Source organism: Phragmites australis, chromosome 2 (assembly GCF_958298935.1).
Source record: "Phragmites australis chromosome 2, lpPhrAust1.1, whole genome shotgun sequence".
Lineage (NCBI taxonomy): Eukaryota > Viridiplantae > Streptophyta > Magnoliopsida > Poales > Poaceae > Phragmites > Phragmites australis.
In genome coordinates, this window is record NC_084922.1 from 23,232,361 (window position 1) to 23,249,618 (window position 17,258).

Below are 17,258 nucleotides of genomic sequence, written 5' to 3' on the forward strand. Positions count from 1 at the left end.
TTAGAACCATTGTGGTAATTTGTGTAACCTATTGCTACGATGTAACTATTTATTGTAATACGAATAAATCTATTATAATGATTTTGTAAGTACTTGCAACGGTTAACATCGTGGCAGTTTTGCTAGGCTATTGCTATGATTTAACTATTCATGGTAATAGGAATACATTTATTGAAACAATTTTTTTAGGACTTGCAACAAGAGTTTATTGTGGCAAAACAGTCTCAATATTGCTACGATCTAAATATTTGTTGCAATAAAATAAATGTATTGCAACGAATCTCATAACAAATACAATGACTATGAATTGTGGTATTAGGAAGTAGGTCATGGCCATAGCAAAGGTTTATTGCAATGATTTATCATTTGCTGCAAGAAATTTGTTGCAGTACACAGAAATCCTTGTAGTGTCATGCCCAGCGTAAGGCATCTGATCAATGGATGATAATCTAATTTGGGTTCATATTTTGAGTGTAGCCTGCTGCTCCTGTCCTTAAATCTTTGAAATACATGACCGAGTGGTATTTTGCGTTAGTTGCCTCCAAAGTAAAAACTAGATTTGTAATATTGCACATATTTCCAACATGAACACTAGCAAAGCTTATTTCTTTTCCTTCCGCAAGGAAATTAGCTAGACATCACCCCTGACAAATGAGTGCATTCATGCTAGCTTCGTCATCACATCAATCCGGACCTTTAAGTTGAACTCACCTTAATCGTTCAATGGATGATCGGCTATGACCAAACTCCCTTCTCAAACTCATGAACTCTGGCACAGTGAAACTCCGGTACCGTGCAGGCCTTTCTACCGTCACCAGCTCTGGGAGAGGCCCAAAAAGGTCGGACTTATCACGCTTGGCAGGATTGAAGAAGCAGGCAATAGAGACCCTGGCATCTTGTGTGGATCTGATGATCACCCTGTGCTCCACGCTATTGTATTCATCATTAGAAACCACCTGGTAATTATTGTGTAGGCACACGTAGATAATAATTAGACACTCCCTCTGATTACAAATGTAGGTCGTTTTAGTCTCCTCAACTATTCTCTAAATATAAATCATTCTCGAACTTCTATGCATTTTTTTTCTCTTTTGTTCCCTTCTTACTCTTGTTTAATAAATATTACCACTCTCGCAAATAAATGAGTTATCTTTTTCAATGCAGAATAAATAAAAGGTAATAAGACCATTTGATCTACTTTTTTAATTTCTGTGCATAAGTTTAAAACAACCTATATTTACAATCGAAGGAAGTACATGGACCATACTCGTCTACTCGGCCCTATCTACAAAACCACTAAAGTACTACTACTCCCTCTATAATGTCTTGTTAGCTCTTGTCACATAGAACAAGGTGGCAATTACTCTTCCACCCATGACATGTTTAGCCCTCTTAATTAGTACCACATTAAATTTAGGTCACTCACAATATAATGCTACATCTTGGCTTATGTCTTAGACGTTAAATGTATGCCTACATAGGATAAAATCTTATGTGTCAATCAATTAAATGAGAAAAGAGAAGGAGCTAGTGCCTTATGGAAGAAATAAACTAGGCTTGAAATCTAAGAGACAGCAAGAAACAAGCAAATATGCATTGGAAGATAGATAGTATGTTGTCGCACTATCTATTGGTAATAGAAATCTCATTGGATACAAGCTATAGATATTATATATTGGGAGGTTATTACTTATCATGTATTTATTGTATTCTCTTCTCTAAGAAATAGCTATAGACATCATTCATTAAGACTGGCCTAATAGCACCATATCCACTACACTCATTCAATCCAAAATCAAATTTCCAATAGTTTTTAATGAGGGCTCCTTAGTAAAATAACACCTAGAAAACCTAAAGCGACATCTATTTTAGAACGAAACTCACTTTCTAAAATGAACGAAGGTAGCATAACCTTACCTTGGTTTTTGGCTAACGTGGCATATATGCATCCTTAATTATAATCAATTGTATTGATACTGTTGGATAAAGCATTAAGACCCTATTAAGTCCATGTTTGTTATAGCGGTGGGTTTGTTAGATACAATAGTTTGTCAAAAGCATATTTCAATGAGGCATAGTAACTAAAACATAGCGCTCCCTATGATTTCAAATGTAAGTCATTCTATCCTTGTCAAATATTTTCCAAATTTATGTCGTCCTAAAACTTTTTATCACTTTTTTTCTCTTTTCTCGATTCCTTGCACTTTTATCACTTTAGTCCTTCTCATGAACAATTAAATTACCATATTTGGCTACAAAGTCATTTGATCTATTCGGTTAATAATTATACACAAGTCTAAAACGACCAACATCCGGAATAGAAGGGAATAGAATAGGTAACAGTTTTCTAATAAACTAGATTCCACATCACTTCACAACTATCACAAACTAGCTCTAAACAATATAAAAATATTTTGTGTTGTACCCTTATGACCCATTCTTCGTTTTCATGGCAGGACGAGTCATTAAGTAGGATAAGACATTATAATTTATCTACTACCTTAATCTTGAAATTCAAGCTACCGAGAGGTACCATACATTATTTATCCTTTGCGAGATAGGAAATTTAGTATTTAAAATTATTCGTTATTTCACCTAGTACACGGGATCTATAATGCTATGTTGATAGATAGAAGATTTCTGAATAGGCAGAAGAGAAGGGCAGAAGTGCAAGATAGAGCTAAATTTGTTACCTCCTGATACCTCCATATGGACTGTAAAAGCACTCGAGATAAAATTGTTGGTTGAAAGTGGAAATTTTAAGTTTAGGTTCTCAAATTTCAACTTAATGTTACATCAATCTAGCTAGATTATAATATATATCGAATTTTCCCGTTAGTCTTGAATAATTCTAACTTGAAAAATCCCAATATTATAGCTGAGCCAGTATTTGTAATGAAGCTAGCTAGTGGGTACTGGGTGGGCACATTGGACACAAGAATAGAGCGAGAAAAATACAATTTTGTAGAGTATACGTTAGTATATTTAAAGAAATGGATAATTTTTTTTGTATTTAGGATTTTAGTACATGTATTCGGCACACAGTGTGTCGAATATGGCTTTTCGGGACACGGTGTACCAAAAAAGTCATTTTTGGCACACTGTGTGCCGAATATAGACAAAAGCGTATTTCGGCACACCGTGTGCCGAAAATCAAGTGTATTCGGCACACGATGTGCTGAAATATGCTTTTCTCGTCACATCGTGTCGCGTCGCGCTTTACTTTTTCTTTTCTTTTCATTTTACTTTTTACTTTTCCTTTTTCCTTTTTCCTTTTCCTTTTCGCTTTTCCCATGGGCATGTTGGCCGGAACTCGTTTTGCATGCATGCGACTGCCGGGCAACACTACTATAAATGGCAGCACACGCTCCATTCTCTGCAAGCAAGCGCGAGCAGAGCGACGGTGAGCAGAGCGACGGCGCTGCGTGAGCTGAGCAACAGGTTAGCACGAGCGCGAGCAATATTTGAAGCAGCAGTTGAGCACGAGGAGCTGCAGTGCAGCAGTGTGTGAAGGGGACAGCCTTCCGTAATAGTAAGTACGTAGATTATGTATGTATGTAATATTTAGTTGTGTAGATGTAATTAGAGGAATTAGAGTATTTATTAAGTTGATAAAATACAGTAGGTATAATATTTGCATATTTTATTATGTCGTAACAGAATCATCTAGTTATTTGGATCCTAGATTATGTATGTACTTATATTTAGATTAGAAAATGTAATTATAGCATGTAGAGTATTTATTCCGTTCGAATACATTGGTTAAATGATATTAAGTTGCTAAAATAGAGTAGGTATAATATTTGCATATTGTATGATCTCGTAATAGACAGTACTATAGTGTAACAGTAATCGTAATATTTAGATTAGAAAATGTAATTAGAGCAAGTAGAGTATTTATTCCGTTTAAATACATTGGTTAAATGATATTAAGTTGGTAAAATAGAGTAGGTATAATATTTGCATATTGTATGATCTCGCAATAGAAGTAACTATAGTGTAACATTAATCGTAATATTTAGATTAAAAAATGTAATTAGAGCAAGTAGAGTATTTATTCCGTTCGAATATATTGGTTAAATGATATTAAGTTGGTAAAATAGAGTAGGTATAATATTTGCATATTGTATGATCTCGCAACAGAAGCAACTATAGTGTAACATTAATCGTAATATTTAGATTAGAAAATGTAATTAGAACAAGTAGAGTATTTATTCCATTCAAACACATTGGCTAAATGATTTTAAGTTGCTAAAATAGAGTAGGTATATAACATACATCTAAGTAGTTATTTGGCCATTTACGTTTGTTTAGCAGAGACGCTATGACTATCTATATTTATTATGGAGAACGTCCCGCTATTTTGTATGGGAGACTCGTGTCAATTCAGAACTGTCAGCACGTAGAGAGTACGGTTGAGCTACCAATTGATCTAGAAGGCTTACAAACACATGTTATGAGCCTTTTGCGTCTAAACCAGCAGTCCTACAATATTGTCCTAGAGGGTGTTAGGCCATGGCTGGTGCCAAATAGCTCGCTCATTGTCCATACGTTGTTCGATTTGAGAAGGAACAACGCATGGGCCTTGTACTCACGCAAGGCATTAGAGGAGAACTTTGAAATGGAAGTGTACGTAAACATAGTATAATGACCGGTGCATGGTGAAGCGGTGCCTACCGTGGAAGGATCAGACCATAATGTGATGCATGATGAGGCGGGAGGGAATGTCGGGGAGGGCACTTCCGGTACGGATGGACCCGAAGTGGACCATGGTGAGGTAGATGAAGGATGCATGGATGATGAAGCCAGCGGTAGTGGCGATGAAAAAAAGGTGCTGACAACGATGACTCGGTGCCGGCGATCCAGGACTTTCATGGTGCTGGGCTGCTAGATTATACCATCATTGAGTATAACACCCTATCTAATTAGGGATATCAGAATAGCGACATCCAGGTGGGACAATGATTTCGGAACAGGGAGGAGATCATCCACTTTATTAGCAACTATGCTGTAATCACAAGAAAGGACCACAAGTGTGCCCGGTCTAACCATATGGAGTATGAGGTCAGGTGTATCAAGCATCCGACTTGTACTTACTTCGTACGAGCCCATAAGCCAAAGCACGAGAACTATTTTGTGCTGAGTAGACACACCCCATATACATGCAGCGAAGAGGCTGTTAGTAATGTGAGCCACGCCGTTGATGCGAGGTTCATAGCCCAACTACTCATCACCCTTGTTGGCACAAACATATGTTTGTCACCAAAATTCATTATGGAGGAGGTGCAGACTAAGACGAGTATGCTGATCAATTACCACACCGCGTGGCAAGCGAAGCAGAAGGCGTTGAAGATGTTGTTTGGAAGTTTCGAAGAGTCGTACCACTATGCACCGAGGCTGCTGTAGAAGATTGCCATGACCAATCCCGGGACCTAATGGGCCATGGAGGATGAGCCGATCAGGCTAGAGGATGGGTCATACAGCACCACCGACCGATACTTCATTAGGTTTTATGGTCCTTTGGCCAATGCATCGAAGCTTTCAGACATTGCAAGCCGGTGTTATATGTGGATGCCATATTTCTTAGCGGCAAGTACCATGGTAACCTAATGACAGCGATGGCGGTGGATGCAAACAATCAGATCATTCCTCTCGCGTATGCAATGGTTGATAGTGAAAACAATGATAGTTGGTTGTGGTTCCTCACCTTGGTGAGGACACGTGTCGTCGGCAATAGGGAACGAGTCTGCATCATCTCAGACCGCAACAAGGGCCTCTTGCATGCATTGGATGTGCTGCATGACAGCACAAACCCCTCCATTGCTTGGCCTAATGTGGAGAGAAGGTGGTGCATGCGACACTTAGGTGCGAACCTTTACTCAAGGTACCACAACAAGGGTCTTGTGAAGAGGCTTAAAGGGTTGTGTCTTCAGAACCAGCAGGCAAAGTTTAACGAGATATGTCGAGAGTTAAATGAGACCACTCGTAAGATGATGGCAGAGCAGGAAGCACAGGAGGACCATCTGCGGACGCAAATGGTGGGGGTCAAACCATCATTAGTCGTTCACGTGCTATGTTTAGCCAGTGGATAGCAGGAAAGCTGACGGAGCGTTGGGCCCTAATCCATAATACTCACGGTTCCAGGTTAGAACATAGCGTTTGAAAGATCGTATTTTACTTTTGGTTACAAAAATATCGCATCTAAAATTGTTGTCTCTTATAATAGGTATACGATCATGACAACGAACATAGCGGAGGCGTTCAACAATATCCTAAAGGGTGTACGCGGCCTCCCGTTGTCTGCCATAATTGAGCTCACATTCTATAGGACGGCTGACTACTTTCGAGACCGTGGTATAGCTGCAATGGAGTGCAGCACATGGTTTGCACCTAAGGTGGACGAAATCTTATCCAAAAGGAGGAGTAAGACACACTTTCATCGGACTAGGATCTATGACCGGGCCAACAATGAATTTGAGGTCATGTGTCATCGTCGGTACACTTCAGGATACAGCACGGGGGACACCGTGCAATTGGTCCTCATGAGGTGAAGTGCACATGCAATAAGCCAATACTGCACCATATCCCATGCTCCCATGTCTTGGCCGCTTGCAGGGACATGGGCGGCAACGACGGATCACAATAAGTATCACCCTATTTCACGATCGTTGCACTAAGGAGCATATGGCTTCCAAAGATGCGTTCGTTCAACATCGGATTCAACTACAAAGCAATCGAGGGGCCTAAGTGGGTACCTTATCCCAGGGCCAGACACACGGATCCTGGAAGGCCTAGAGCCACGAGGCTTCAAGGTGACATGGATGCAGTAGATGCTGTTGATGGACTACGTAGGTGCAAAATATGCAAGCAATCTGGCCATGACAGGAGGACTTGTTCGACCCGGCTGTAAACTATTAGGCTACGATCGAACTGGAATGTATTAGATTTGATGACATTGAGTTTGTTATATGAAGTTTGTTGGAAACATGGATTGTATTGTAATTTGTTATGAACGTATTAGGTGTTGTACCTATTTTGTAATAGCTGTTGTCTTACGTTGTTTTGTAATTGAACCATGAGGCTTGAAATCATTGGCATGACTAACGTTCACCTTCCCAAGCTTCTTCAACTACGGTACAACGAGAACCACAGGGGAAGGATGATTTTCGCAGGGCAACAGGTACATCGATAATACGTGAATTTCAATTGCTCTAATAACTTGGTACTTACTCTATAAATGTGTTGCATACCTTTGCAGTTGGTCCCGTTGCGTTCCAGGAGTGTTCGCAAGCTTAAGGAGTTAGACCCTCGATTCCACGAGCCCCTCGCACAGGCCGAACAACTACTGTTCGCTCTTATGGTGGTAGGAGCTCCCATGGAGGGTGGTGGCAGGACTCCCCTGCCGCTGATCGAGGTCTCACTACTCATAGGCCTCGTCGACCGTTGGCGTCCTGAGACGCACACATTCCACTATCCTTGCGGAGAGATAACTGTTACTTTACGGGACGTGGCCATGCTGACCGGACTCTCGATAAGGGGCACCCCATTAGTACTTCCACGACCAGCAAAGGAGCAGTGGAAGAGTTATATTCAGGGCAGATAATTATTTGTTACATAAAGTATTTCATACGTTGCAGTGTTGTTCGTGGTTCATTGAGTCTCTGCATCTTGTACGTTTAATGTGCAATATGACATGAAGGACGTAGGGCTCTCCATGTCATGGATTCATGGGCTACCACAGTTCAGCCCTTGCCCACCGGATGCGAACGAGACAACAGTTATGCAGCATTACGAGGTGTACTTGTACATCTTGCTTGGAGACATTATGCTCTGCAACACGGCAGACGATTATGTACTTCCGCATATTGTATGGTTAGCGCGTCAGCTCGCGTCACGTCTGTACGAGCTGACACATTACAGTTGGGGATCTGCTGTGTTGGCCGCTACATACAAAGGATTGTGTGCCGCTACCCAATGGTCAATGAAGATAGGATCTATTTCTGGCTGCCTACACCTTCTACAGCTCTGGAGCTGGGAGTATCTCCCGGTTTGTCGACCGTGGGTGCGCAAGACCTACTATCCAGTTCCCATTTCCGATGGCGTTGCCGATGACAGGAGGCTAATGATGGGGTAGCGGTGGATTCATGCCAGGCTGCGATGGAGTCACCACCAAGACCATGGAAACTACGCCTGGGTGATCAGTGACCTTGACATCCTCAACACCGAACTCGTGGAGTGGGATCCATGGCGTAGGGAACGAGTGGCCGAAATTGCGACTAGCGACCTCATCACATCATCTTGTTTCCGTGACTCTGACTTATGGATGACCAGATGTTTTTTGCTTTACATGAACAATGTAGAAGTGTATTCTCCTGATCGTGTACAGAGGCACTTTGGTCATCGTCAATTGGTGCCAGTACCTCCCCCATGAGACGCTGGTCGGGCACACGAGTAAGTGTGTTACTGTATGTACCATTCTTATGTTACGAAATTTTAACTACTTATGTCACGTACAGGAGGAGTGCCTAAGGAAACACAGGCACGCACGACTGGTTGGAAATTAATGCAGAGGACATAACCCGGTGGATGGAGTCTGGCCCAGTGGATGTCGTCGTTCCTGCGGGACAGTACGACGATAGCACGTACTGGGAGTACCTTTCGTGGTATCAGTCACGAACGCATCCCACCTTACTCAGCGGCAACGTACCGCCAGCCCCCAGACCCTTCCCCAAAGATCGTGCCCGGCTTCTTCATGCGGTGGTAAGTGATGTTGTACTTATAATGATTTTCATTAGTTTCTCATCCGTATTACTGACATAACCCTCAACAACTACAGACCAAAGCAGGGTACGAAATGCATAGGCATGCGGAGCATGCATGTGGGGAAGCGAGTGGGTTAGCCACGCGAAGGGATCGGCACCCTCTCCAGGACTACATGAGGACGAGAGGGTCTCGCCTTTTATCCGTGATACGTGGTCTAGGTGGTTGCGCCCCGCGTTCTGGGGGCTACGACGTACCCGCCATGGACCCGTCCCGTGCCTCCCACAGCAGGCGCTCATCCAGTGCTCATGAGGCACATTCACGGGAGGCACCTTCGTATGCGGCCCATCATGTGACACGTTCTGGTGCTGGAGCCGAGGAGATGGCCGAGGCTCCTGCTCCTAAGGAGTGTACACTGGGTTCCCAACCCCCTCCGTTCACACAACCTACTCAGGCTACGCAGACAACTCCACCAGGATTATCAACTCACCACGAGGACGTCATTGACTGCATACAGCAGACACCCACCTGGAGCGGCACATAAGATTTTGACTGGACTGCTGCATTGCAAGTGAGTAGCTTCACCGAGCTACTGAGCGGCCAATACCCCCAATATCCCGATGCACCTGGGGGTTCACAGTGGTACCAGAAAGCTGAGACTTCATCATTTCGGACTCCAATCAAGCACGTACTACCGGCAGGCACACTCCCGCATGATGATCCTACATCGTGGTACATGTAGGGCCGAGTTAGCGGTTCTAGATACACATTCGGTGGAGTTGGAACATAGCATGACGATGAAGATGAGGACCAAGGGCACACGTGGCAAGGGCCAGCTCAGGCCGCTGGGATGAGGGCCACACACCCGCTAGACGCTTACACTCCTGGGGATTGCTTGCAGCGTCGGTGTCGTTAATGAGCCAGTGTAATATATTGTGTACTCATCTATTTTGTATACTCATTTGTACTAAATGTTATTCACTATATTATGTACTCATTTGTACTATACCATACACTTCAGTGTTTAAGTAATTACATTTAATTTACATAATCTTTTTCAGCTAATTAGGACACATAATTTATTTATGAGTAACTTATTAAGCATTTGTATATATCATTTACGATATTTTATACATGTTTAATGTTTATTAAATAACCAGCGATTCGTGCTTTGGTGCAGAGCAAAAAAGTTACATGAAAATCTCAATACCTATATGGTGAGAAATTCTAGTACTGGCTTCCCATGGACACATACAACGATCGATATAGCATTAACTGCCTGCTTGCAGGTTGTGCATAGAGGGAAGGATGATCCTTTCAAAAAGAGCAACCTAATCCAAGCTGTGTCTAAATTGAATGCAAGACCGCCATGTTCTGCGTTCACTGTTCCACTTCTACTTGTAACAACCGACGACCTTAGTGCCCTCTTGCATTAGCGCCGCCAAATATACCTTAGGGTTTGCGAACTAGCCGACCATTCTTCTGTGTTGGGTTTCTGTATGAGGCAAAGAAGGATGGCAATATTGCCCGACCAGTATGCATCCCACATACAGGTTCGTCATTTTCTATTTGATCACCATACTTATCAACAAAGAAATCCTACACTTCTTGGCAATGCAAATGCTCTTCGGCGGGGGTGTGCTACTTGGTTCGCATAGAAGACGACGAAGATCAGCGAACCCAAGGGGTACAAGAGCTGATGACAATTTTATACCACCAATGCCTTGGCGTTCCACCAGCCACACAGGAGAAGCTTCAACGAACACTACAAGAGCACGTGCTCGTACCGTGATACCTCAAGACGACGACGACGACAATTTCATGCCACCAATGCCTCAGCGTTCCACCAGCCACACAGGAGAAGGTTCAACGAACAATACAAGAGCACATGCTCGTACCGTGATACCTCAAGACGACGACGACGACGACGACGATGATTTCATGCCACCTATGCCTCGATGTTTTACTAGCCACATAGGAGAAGGTTCAACGAATAATACAAGAGCACGTGCTTATACCGTGATACCTCAAGACAACGACGACGATGACGATTTCATGCCACCAATGCCTCAACGATTTCACTAATCTACGTCATCACTTTACGCCGCCATTTTGACATGATCACTGATACAAGGGTTAATGTTGCGCATGTTCGAATATACCTAAGTGTTAAGACTGCCCGTCGCCTTAGAGACTATATGCTTTCTTACTGATGCATTTTGAAATATACAGTTACATTAGCAAGTAATTTTTAATTTTGTTACATAAAATGAACAGCCAAATCACATGAAATAGCAACACATCGTTACATAAAATGAAGAACCAAATCAGGGGGCACGAAAAAAACATGTATTTCGGCACACAATGTGCCGAATACACTTGATTTTCGGCACACTGCGTGCCGAAATATGCTTTGCCTGTATTCGGCACACGGTGTGCCGAAAATGACTTTTTCGGTACACCGTGTCCCCAAAAATCATTTTCGACACACCATGCACCGAATATAGGTGCTAAATTCGTAAATACAGAAAAAAGTTATCCATTTCAGTAAATACGCTCATGTATATTGTACAAATTCGTATTTTTGCCAGAATGTGGTGGTCGTATCGAGTGCCCACTAGGTCTACATAGGAGGAGGTGGGCATTCATTGGAATTGGCCACAAAACCGTTTGGAGCACGAAAACTGAGACTCGGTGGTAAAAAAAAAATCACGATTATCATGATAACCGCTCGAAATTCGGCGAGAATTCGCTCCAATTCACTCGATTAAATTTGAAATTCGGTGAAAATTCGACCGAATTGACCGAGCGGTAACCGCTCAGTTTGCATCGGTTACCGAGCGGTTTTACCAATTTGTTGAGCGCATTTTTCACATTCTCCGTATTGTCGGTAACAGCTCGGTTTTATCGGTAATCATTCGGTTTTAGCGATTTAAAATAAAAAAGTCGATTTTCAGTGATGTTAAAAAAACCAAAAAAATTGCTCAATCTTGTAAAATCAATAACTAATTTATCTGAGCTTCAAATCAACTGAAACAAATTTTCTTGGTTTCCTTGTAACATGATCTACATGATAAAAGTATTTATACTCATAAAAAAGTTGATTTTTTTCGGTGATAAAATGTATTTGCTAAACCAAGTTAAATGCATATTTTACTCTTTGCTAATCCAAAAATCATGAAACCAATTTTATTAGTCTTCTTACGTGATCTTATATCTTTAAAAATACATGAACTCATGAAATAGTATTGTAACATGCAGGATTGTATAAATGTGCTGCAACTAGATTAATTCATAACTAACTCATCACACCTCCAAAATTAGTTTACTTATACTATGCTTTATGTATAACAAATAATGATAGATATGAAAAAGTTAATTACAGTGTTATTTTTTAACATATTCACTTTATGCTTCTGAACTTTGTAAAAATTATGGAGAAATTAATAAAACTCTAACCGAAGTGAAACCAATTTTAAAGATTCTCTTAAGATACACCCTACACAAGAAAAATATGTGTTTGCATGTTACGATTTTCCTTAATATTATTTAATAAATGAGCTGCGCGCTTCAAGTTTTTTTTTTCTTCAAACTTCCTCCCTATTGAATATGATGCAAATGACATTATTGTTGAAAAAAAATTCACAGAAGTTCTTAGAATTGTCTCTAGTTTTTTTAGATATTTCTAATTTTTTTTCTTTTTTTATTTAAATTCGGTAACTGATTGATTTATATTATCAGAACGGAGTAGTAAGGTCGGTTACTGCGAATTTTGAGCAGTAACTGACGAATTTGTTAACCCTGTTGGGATATTATCAGCTAGGGAAGATGGCATGCATGACTTATCTCACAGAGCACGCTAATCAACAGCTGCACCGGACATCACAAGGCAATGGCAATACCACTCGTGAAAACTTGATTAGGCGTTTAGTGGCATGCGGATTGAAAATCAGGTTGTTTTAAACATTGTTTTTTGCAGTTATTGGTCAAAATTAGACTTACATTATAGTTGGAGGATGGGGTCACACTATGAACATTTTCCTATACTTAAAAACAACCTAATGCTATTTTCTTCATTAGTGATTATATCGAAATCATATAGTGATAGTGTAATTGCAAGTTGCAAAGATAATATAATGTAATGGCCTAGTCTAATTGCTAGGCGAGCACCAAAGATGTGTACCTTGAGCACGTCCCCAACGTTGACCAGAAGTGCGCCGGTCACTGGTGCCACGTCGACCCACTCCCCATCGCCACCAGTGCCGTCGTCACACCGCACCTGCAGCCCACCGACGCCATCCTGTGCCAGCACCGTGAACAAGCTGGGGTCGGTGTGCTCAAGGCTGCCCACCACTCGCGCCGGCTCCGGACACGGCGGGTAGTAGTGGCACGCCATGAGCCACCCTTCCACCTGCATCTCCCGCTCCAGTCGCTCGGCTTCGACGCCGAGCGCCTCCGAGAGCAGCCCCGTTATCTCCTTCCCGAACCCCGTCAACGACCGCTGGTACTCCTGCAGCGCGTCCCGGCACGCCGCGGGGAGGCAGCCGAGGTCGGGTTCCCCAGGGCCGAACCGGACTCGGAGCGAGTCGCGCCATGGGAGGAGAGAAGCGGCAGCGGGCTGGCCAGCCTGCTGCGGCTGGATGGGGATGGTAGAGTAGGTAACGGCCCCGACGGGCGCAAGGGAGTAGAACGCCGAGCGGATGGCGCGCGGCTGCTCGTGGAAGGCCCTGACGGCGGAGACGGCGGAGTCGACGGTGCCGGGCGGGACGCCGTGGTTGATGACGTGGAAGAAGCCGCACGAACGTGCCGCGGCGCGGACGAGCGCGACAGTTTCTGAGCGCGGGAGGGAGAGGTCAACGGTTGGGATGGCGAAGTCCGCGGTCGTCTGAGGCTGAGGACCCGGCGTGGTTGACACGAGGAAGAGCCGCGGCACGGCGGCGACGCCGGACTCGACGAGGCCGCGGACGCCGCCGAGAGACTCGTGGAAGTCGGCCAGCGCGGCCGCCGCGTCGTAGTCGTCGGCTGCAGCCATCTTTAACTTTTCTTCTGTCTCGTGTGGGGAAGGGGTACTGGGCTATTGCTGGATCGCCGGTCGAGCTCAGTTTCTTCACTTCTTGGCTTCGTTCCGTCTGTTCAGTTTTTTTAGTTATTATTAAAACAAATCAAGATTGGATCGTACCTAAATTCAAAGAATCTCTACTATATAAATGAAGCAGGAGTTAATTATGTATCACCCTCCCACCTCCTTTTCCTACTCCACTTAATAAAAAACGAAAAAAATTTGTTGTCTAATAAAAAATCAGCAGTAAATTTTATTCATACCATCAAACTAGAGCCAATATCCAATAATACCATCAAAAACGCCTCTTCCATCCATACCATCACAACTTTGTAATTCTTTCATCTATACCATCGAAACCAACTCCTCACCCTCACAAAAGTCTAACGTCGTTTAATGGGACAAAACTACCCCTCCCATTCGTTCTCCACCCAACTCGGTTCTTCCTGGCATGCGTCCATGGCTTCCAGTTGTCGCCACCCGGTACTACCGTTGCCACCCGCTAGAGTCGTGAGCCCCCAAATCAGGTCACCGTATCCATTCGTGTCGCTGCCCCCAAGTCAGCTCTCCGTCCGCTATTGTCGAATCGCCCCTCCGACTGCTACAGTTCGTGCTCCAGGAGTCGCTCGCCCCCAGGACGACGCCTTCACCGAGGGCTCCATCCAGCCGAGCGCATCACCTAGCCAGCTCCCAGTCCATCCATCCGATCCAGTCGATGCTAATGTCGACCAGCTCTGACCCGATTTTTACAAGTTCCAGTGCATCAGCTTAGTTAGCATTTGTACAGATTGAATGCAGGAAACATGTGTACAGCACCATGCAATTGAAGCATTTGTACATAATTTTCCCAGCAGCATATGTACTGAACCTTTTGCATGTATGTGAATCGATGTGGCCCATTCCATCAGCAAGAATGTGACAAAAGAATGCATAATTCAGAAATCAGGCAATATGTAAGCAAATGACATGTTGTGGAGGTTCAGAAGAAATTAATGATTACCAATTCTCAGTTCAATGACATAAGCTAGTAGGGGATGCAACATATTACATCTCCAAGTACATAAATCCCTATCAGTTCAGTGCTTGACCACTTGACAAATGCAGATAAACTTGACTGACATGAAGTCATTGCGGCTGCTGGCTTGGATGAAGTGCTTGCCACAGCTGGCTGGGACTAGGAAACAATAACCGCAGGTGCCATTCTTTTCCTAAAAATTAAACGAAAAAATCATTTAGAATGGAACCAAATTTTTATTGAACAAATACTTTGATAGTAATGCACCTTGCTTTTTCTTAGTCGTTCGTGCTACAGTTGGAAGGTTGTCTCCCTCTTGACACTCAGGCTCCTTGCATTTGCTCTTGTAGTGACTAAATCCCTTACATCTATCACATTGGTTTGACTTTGTGCCAGTGCCACCAGATGGCTTAATCCTAGTTACTTTGGGTCTTCCTGCTGATCTTGCAAGCTTGGGAGGGAGCACTTGGAAACCCATGTCAACTTGAGGCTATTGCACCTTGTCTATCAAAGGAATGATAGAAATCTCATATGCCTTTTGAACCTATCAACTGAGAAGTACTTATGTACATAGTTTTCTATTTTCAACCTTCAAATGGAGGATATGAAAGCAATTGCACGGAGGAAAGGCTTCCCAGAAACCTACCACTGCTGACATGAACGCTGACATTCTTTGAGCAATACAGCATGCCTCCATTTTTTATTAGTTCTAGGGTCAGTCCCTGTTACCTTAACATTGTATCCACTCCTAAAAATTTCATACCTCTGGCCCCTACTCTTGGCATGGAGAGCCTTCACCACATAGGTAAAATGTTACCGTGCAAGCTGTCTGCAATTATCTTTCTGTTGGACATCTGAACCATTATTATCTACCTTATCTTGTCAACTAAATCATCAAGTTGTAGCCTCTTTGTATCCTTCATCCAATTATTGAAAGATTCAGCAATGTTGTTGCACACATAGTCAACCTTGGACAGCTCTGAGAATTTGCTCCTTGTCCACAAATGTTTGTGATTCTTTTAGATAGGCAACAACAGCAGGGCATGCTATTCCAATCTTAGCCATTAAGCATTGGTCCTTTTTAGGTACATAGGTCCATGCAGCTGGCCACATGTTCTTCTCAATTATGTCACCCCTATATTTGTTCTTGAAACTCCCAAAAAGATGCTTAAAGCACTCCTTGCTCAACACCAATATTGAAAACCTTGTTAATAGCAGACTCAAGTCCCTTCTAGCATCAGTGCGTATCACCAAATCAGGAGATGTACCAATTGCATGTTTAGTCTTTGCATAAACCACTCCCAGTTATCGAGTGACTCCTTATCAAACACCCCATAAGCCACTGGGAACATCCAGTTATGGCCATCGATTGCAGTAGCTACAACAAGCTATCATGTGTACCTCCCATTCATAAAAGTTGAGTCACATCCCAGATATGGCCTACACACTTTCAAGAATCCATCAATGCACGGCTTGAGGGTCACAAATAGCCTATTGAGGACCAACTTTCCATTGCGAGTCTTAACATCGATCTCAATAATGCTACCTGGGTTGACTCTCTCCACTGCTGTCTTGAATCTCCAAAGCCCTTCAAAACTATCATTCCATGATCCATGGATGCTATCTAGAGCTTTTTGCCTCCCATGCCACACTTTCCCATATCCCAATTTCATATTGTACTTCTTTTTCAACCTTTCTTGTAGCTTCCTAGACCCAATGTTTGGTTCTTCGATCATTATGTCTTTCCCCTTATCTGCAATCCAAGCCTGTAAAGCCATCTTCCTGGTAATCTTGCTTGTGGACATACATGTATGTTCATCTCCACCATTCATGATTTGTAAGAAAGCAAAGCATTTAGAGTACATAGAAATAGTACCATGAGTACATGAAAAGACAGAAGCATAAGTACCTTGAAGGTTAGGCAATGTTTCAGCTTTTTTGCATGAATGAACCATTAACAATCGTCACTACTAAAACATTTTGTCTTGTACTTTTTTCGATCGCTATAGATAACATCGAGTTCAAATTCACGCTTGATGGTATAATGCCTTATAGCAAGCTTGAATGAATCACTATTAGCAAATGTGGCATCAATTTCAAAAGTTGGGTCGTCGCTGTCATGCACATACTCAGGAACAACATCACCTTGCTCATCTTGAGGAAGCTCCTCATCTGGTATAGCAGCAGTGTCATGGCCAATAGGGACATCTAGGAAAAAGGTCTCACTACGGGGGGCTAACGGTGGGTTGACAACTCCGTACAAATGTTCCTCCTCAACACCAATTGGCTCATCTTCATCCAGGTTTATCTCAATAATAGCACTAGCAGTACCATTATCCCAAAACATTGCCTGCAATGCTGATTTGTTCTTCACTTGATTGGTTGTGTTGGTGTCAGAATTTTGTGCTAGTGGTGCTTCATTTT

At 42.8% G+C, this 17,258-nt stretch overlaps 1 protein-coding gene across 1 annotated transcript; it reads right to left on the minus strand.

Moving 5' to 3' along the window:
- Positions 1 to 294: 294 nt before the first annotated feature.
- On the minus strand, positions 295 to 13,868 carry LOC133903722 (1-aminocyclopropane-1-carboxylate oxidase homolog 1-like). The gene is made up of 2 exons (XM_062345166.1): positions 12,944 to 13,868; positions 295 to 956 (listed from the first exon to the last, which is right to left on the minus strand). The coding sequence occupies exons 1-2, from the start codon at positions 13,790 to 13,792 to the stop codon at positions 708 to 710; spliced, it is 1,098 nt and encodes a 365-aa protein (XP_062201150.1). The 5' UTR covers positions 13,793 to 13,868; the 3' UTR covers positions 295 to 707.
- Between the last annotated feature and the right edge of the window lie 3,390 nt (positions 13,869 to 17,258).

Coding starts and splice junctions, on each gene's coding strand:
- LOC133903722 (XM_062345166.1), bottom strand. CDS start 13,792: ATGGCTGCAGCCGACGACTACGACGCGGCGGCCGCGCTGGCCGACTTC. Junction 957..12,943: donor ACGTTGGGGACGTGCTCAAG/GTACACATCTTT, acceptor AATAATTACCAG/GTGGTTTCTAATGATGAATA.